General features: G+C 34.1%; 1 protein-coding gene across 1 annotated transcript; it reads right to left on the reverse strand.

Annotated features, from left to right (window-relative positions):
* Positions 1–4271: 4271 nt before the first annotated feature.
* On the reverse strand, positions 4272–5093 carry LOC143607962 (uncharacterized). Its single transcript, XM_077083203.1, has one exon. It carries the CDS (start codon positions 5091–5093, stop codon positions 4272–4274), a length of 822 nt encoding a protein of 273 aa, XP_076939318.1.
* Between the last annotated feature and the right edge of the window lie 1306 nt (positions 5094–6399).

Below are 6399 nucleotides of genomic sequence, written 5' to 3' on the forward strand. Positions count from 1 at the left end.
TCTCGCATAAAACTAGTTCAGGCATCGGGGCTATTATCGCATTTGGACCTTTTGCATTAAGGGGTTCATGCAAGAATCCAGATCATACAACGTGCAGTTCTTGCATAATACATGGTTCACATAGCTAGGAGGTTCTAGCAAAAGTCTTTCTAGCAAACCTGGATCACATAGGGTTCACCAATTTATTCCCGGTCTTTGTGAGGAGTTACGATATTAAGAGTTATACATTTAAAGCGTACCAAAATTTTATTTTAAATAAAGTTACCAAAAAAGAAGTTAAAATAAAATATGCCGCATGTGATGGTGTTACCATCATTTACAAAATGTTAATAGATTCACCCTATTTTATTTTGGTAAAATAATAAAAATCTTTCTTCACACACAAAGGTAAACCTAGTTAACCGTGTTCAGGTGGAAGAAATTAAAGTACTTGGATTTCTTTGGGTGAAACATAAGTCTAATAAGAATGCGCTAATTTGGAAGGAATTGTGTAGTTTTTGGTTGTAACAGCCATTCTTATTGTAATTCGTGTTGTTCTAAAATTGGTCCATGTTTCATAATTTAAGAGGTTGTAATTGGTGGCTTCTAGCGCATTGCTATAGAATTAATAATAAAAAATTTGGGTCGTTAAAAAATAAGTTAGCCATGCTGGGAATTGAAAAAATTAGAAACTCAAACGAGCCTAACTAAAATTGCAAAGTCAACTTCAATTTTATATTTTCAAATCCAGGGCCGGCCGGGGCATAGGGCAATGCGGGCGACCGGCCGGGGCACTTAATTTTCAGGGGCACTTAATTTTCAGGATTGAAACGCACATACTATGTTGTTATAACGTGTAATGAATGATGATTAATGTTTCTTCGTTATAGTCTAAATGTTTTACGAGATTTAATTGATTTATAACGTACGTTTTACGGCATTTTTGATGTTCGCCGGAGTTTTCTCGCCGGATTCCGGCAAGCCGGAAAATCAAGGTAGGGGGTGACGGGTGGGTTTGGGCTGGGTAAAAATCAAATATATATATTATTTTAAATATTTTACATTTAAGGCCCTTGCAAAATCAAGTTGTTTTAAGAAAGAAAATTAAAGTACAATTACAATTTGAACCTTGCACTTTGAAATATTATAAAAATGTAATAATAAGTTATAAACTTGGCTATTTTGTTATATTATACTCGTATTATTTGAAGATTGTTTAATTAAAAATTAAATCCTGGAGTTTCGTGAATTGGACAAACGAATAGAAAATGAGCTATCGATAAACGTAAATCATCAAGATTGAAATATTAATGATGCACGATAAACATGAATATATTGAAACGACAAATCGGGTCTGTTTAACGAATGCGAATGCAAATTCAAATTCAAATAAAAACAGAAATTAACGAATGTTACATGAAACGAATATTGAGAATATTATTTATATATATATACACACACACACACACGCGCACACACCCAAACACACACACATATATATATACACACATATATATATTTTTTATATATAAAATATTTTTATGAAAAAAAAATATGTATATTTAATGTTTTACCCTATACAATAACTAGCTTGATATAGTGACAAAGGGGTATGACTCCTAACCAAAAGGTTGTAAGTTCTAGTCTCACTTGAGACATTTTTAAGCTTATTTTATACAAAAAGTATTTTACACAAACTTAATCATAACCAAGTAAGCTCATTTAAAAATTTAATAGTTTAAACCAAACAAAAAACCATTTACATAAAGCCTAATTTTTATTTTTATTTTTATTTTTTGCTTATATTTCGTTACTCGTTAGGGTCTACGGGCCTTTTTATTTTGGCTCGACCGAGGCATATAAATTCTTGGAGACGGCCCTGTTCATATCGAATTAGTATCTAAACCAAATTCTGGATTCGGTTTCGAATCGGATACGAATTTATAATTTTCAAACCAATTCTGCTCAAATATTTTATATATTTTAACTTATTAGTGAATAAGTATTTATTGTTCTCACTAGTTGGTATTAGAATTCAAATCAAGGTTGATTTTGGACCAAAGTCACAAAAATAAACGAGCCTCAGGGACGATTTGACAGTGTACTTCTTGGAAGCTTAAAGATTTATCCCGGCATAGATGAGAAGTTGATTAAGTGTACAAATGGAGATCTGGATCGCTTGATTTTGTACGTTATTTTTCTACTCACATGCTCTCTCGGTTAAGTTTTGCCCAATCACTCACAATTTTTATTGTTTATTCGTCTTAGTGGTTGTTTGGCAATCTATCAATAAGAGGTCTGACTGATTAAGAGGTAGCATCTAAATCATTCAACGTGTCTCAGAAACTTAACCATTAAGAGGCTTAATGAGTAATTAAGTGGTGTAACCAAACACCATGTACCTCTCTGACCGATTCAAAGGTAGACTCTTAATAGAACTAATGAGAAGTTACCCAGCAGTCCCTTAGTCTTCTCCACCAATCGTCTTGTTAATATACACTCGAAATATAGGGCTTGTACTTTTTTTTAGTATCTGATGTATATGGTGAATTTTTTTCTTGTGTGCTTAAGTCTTGAGATTTATGATTTGTCACAGTGGAGAACTGGTTTCAGTTGTATAAGTTTTGAATGTTTTTTGTTTAGTTGGGGTTGATAATTTTTTTTTCTTGTTTAATATTACAACTTACATGACACAAGAATCCCAACAACGTACAAGAAAACAAAAATACACGTTACAAGCTGGAAAGTACATAAACCAAACTATAATAGGAAATTCCAAAACTAAACTTACACCATTTCTCCCATTCTAGTGGAGTGTTGACTTCTGTTCTTGACCCATAAAAACAATGTTCATTTTATGTCATTCACTACCTTCGATACTAAGAGGGGAGCATCATTAAAGATAAAATCATTTCTTGATTCCAAATTATACAATACGTGACCGCTGAGATAAATTGAATAGCTAGACGGTCCTCCTTATTGTTTTAATGCTTACTTGGAAAACCGAGAATATCTTTCACCGAATCAAATTAAACAAGTTTTGGTAATTTAATCCAATCATGAATGATACACCACTCCCGTTTGACAACTTTGCGATTTACGAATAGATGCTGTGAAGTTTCATCATTAAGACCACATAACACAAATTTTTAGTTACCCAAAATAATGCCTCTTGTTGATAACGTCATTTTAGTAGAAATCCGGTCTAAAAGTAATCTCCAAGTAATCCTTATCTTAGTATGCTTAATTATCAGAAACTCAACATAACCTTATTATTATGATTCTTTTAGCACAATTAGACCATGAGTAATGGTTAATGCTCTTTTAAGGGACATTATCTGCTTCATCATTATTATCCTCATCATTTTTAGCCAAGAACATGTGTAACTATCAATTATTATCATTTCAAGATACATATTAGCTTTATTCTAGAAATGCTTAAGCTCTTATAACATCCAGAGAGAATGGTGTATGGGCTTTATCCACCACTATAATGTCTCATTACACGTTATCTTATAAACAAATTCATCTAATTATCAATTTATCACTTTTATGTACAGTTCAACTTTAAATGGTTTAGTTTAACGATAATCATCTATTTGATCATATATTCAAATGCCTAAGATTTGAATTTTCAAACTTTATTGCATTTCAACATGTTGGTTTCAATACACACCAAACTGCCATCTCCGCTTTGGTGGGATGGTAAAGGCTTAGGCCTTTGGGTGAGAGGTCCAGGGTTCGATCCCTGGCAATGGCGGTTTATTGTAAATAGTAGGAGAAACATTCAAAAAAAAAAATACACACCAAACTGAATTTGACCACATGGCATGTCAAATTTAATGTCCAAAAACATTTAAGAGGGTATATTTAATTTATGTCAACATTTCTTTTCATCATATTATCATTTTTCAAACAAATCTAAAATCCACACACAGAACCATCAATAGTACTAGAAAAAAAAACACAAGTTTTAGAGCTTGAAAACATGCACACAAACACATGAAAACACAAAAGTTGAGGTTTGAAAACAAAACATACATGGAAACACATAAAACACACAGCCCACGTGAAACACTCAAAGGTATGAAAGTAAGATTAATGGTACTTGTGATATAATATTGTTGTTCTATATACACTATTTAATTCCTCTTTTATAATTGAATCACATCATGTTTATTGCATATATCTTTTTTTCAAGTAAAAACTCCAAAGAAGATACAATATTTATGTATATAAAAATGTAAATTTTACTAGGTTATAACTTCTACAAAATCATAAAAAACCAACTTTTACAATTTATAGATAATAAGAAAACAAGGTAAAACCGCGTTAGAATCAAATACAAACAACTCACCGTTTTCCTCACTTACCGAGTCATACCCGACTCGTCCACTATAAACCGAATCAAACAAATGCCGCTTCTGAACCCGACCCGCAATGACCCGACATACAAGCATCGCTTTCCTCCCTCTTCCCCCGCCCGCACTCTCATGCGCCATCCCGCTTCCCGAAAATGTACACAACGCCGCCCCCTTCCCCCATTGAAATGCCCACCCACCGACACCATCGGTATCATAACCGCCTGTGGACCCGAGGCATTGAAACCTCATGACCTCATTCCCATCCGCAACACACCGTGCATGGTCTTCCCCGGACCCATTGTGACCCGACCCGGATACATCTTTTGACCCGGATCCGGATTTGACCAGCTCCCGATACTCCTCGAACCGGGTCACGGTCCGACCCGAATTCTGAACCTTGAATACCATCTCAATCCGACCCGAAAAAACCTTGGGAGACCAACTAGTGTGGAATATTATCTCCACCACGTTACGTGACGGGTGTCCCACCGGCAGCTCAGTTAACGCATTACTAGTCTTGACACGGGTAATATTATCGGGTTTTCTTGACCCGGGGTTTCTACTTACCCGTGAAGGCAGCTCTGTTGGCTTTGTGGGTTTACGTTTTTTAGTCTCGACGACGTCGTTTAGGCTGTGAAAACTCTTCCGGCAGCTTGAAGATGATGGAAGAAGACGAAGGTGGTGGCTTTCAACGACGTCGTTTACGGCTTTGTCTTTGCATTGTAATGACTTTAACCACCCTGCTGCCATCTCAGGCAAGCTATATTGATTGATATATATAATATACACACAATGTTAATCTATATCTGTATATGTTATATGTATATCTTTGCTCTCTCTCTAAAAGTTTTATGGGTGGAGGAGGTTGGAAAGAATAGAGTGGAAGAGGAGGAGCTCCATAATAAATTGAACTAATGTGAAAAGACGAAAATGCCCTTGAGAAACATGAGGATTTACGTGGTCACGTGGGGAAGATATGGTGAGAGTTAGAAAACAAAACTACAAAATAGTGCGTTAGCGGTTGGTTTTCTGGTCTAATGGTTAAGGTTTAAAGTTTGTGGAGTCAGGTTTGAAATCTGATTCAAAAGAGTTTTTTATGGTGGTAGGTTTGCTTAATGATGATGTTCTTGGATGAGTAAGAAAAGGGTCGGCTCAATGAATGTAGAGTCCTAAATCGAAATAAGGTTTTGGGACATTTTTATGACAATTGCTTACTAAAGGTTTTGAACTCATGACATGTACTTTAGTAACAAACAAGTTTACTACCACACTAATATATTACTTTGAATTTACTTTACCCATTATAATAAGTCTATATATAATTTGTTTTTTGAACTTGAAGGTCTTAATTAGTGTGGGCCTAAGCTCTAACTTGTTTTCACTGGCCCACGGACAGTCCTTTGTAAGAACTGGAGTATCAAAATCAATATGAGTTGTTAAAATCTCGTTTAAAGATGATGCACTCTGGTATTTGGGTAATTTGTAAGGCTATTTAAAATAAAAACAAAATAGGGCATTAATGAGTATTAAATTGCAGGATCCAAAACACCATCATCAATGGTGGTCAGGTTTAGAGAGAGGAGATGATGGATGATTCCACCATATTTCACGGTTGTGAAAGTGCAAAATATTGGATCATACCATAGATTATGCTCATCTAATCATTCTTTCATTGACTTTTAAATCATTATAAACAAGTTAAAGGTTTGATTTTTATTATTTTTGTATATATTAAACCATGTTCAAATCGACACTTGATTGTTAGTACTTTAGATTATTATATAATATCTAATGTTCAACAAGTTTGAATTAGAACAAAATGTGACATCATTTTGTATAATTAATGATGGCAGAAATGAAAAAAAGCATGCAGTTCACGCTAATTTTTATTTTATTTTGTAAACTTGGTATTATTTTGACTAACGAACACCACATTTTCCATTGCGTATAGATCCGGTTTAAAAATATAACTTACAAAAAATAAAGCAATCTAGAATATATAACAAGGTCTCATAATAGTACCCACACCTTATAGTTTATATCTCATGGTAGATAT

Source organism: Bidens hawaiensis, unplaced genomic scaffold (assembly GCF_021521415.1).
Source record: "Bidens hawaiensis isolate Kalapana, Puna unplaced genomic scaffold, B.hawaiensis_p1.1 tig00091423_1, whole genome shotgun sequence".
Lineage (NCBI taxonomy): Eukaryota > Viridiplantae > Streptophyta > Magnoliopsida > Asterales > Asteraceae > Bidens > Bidens hawaiensis.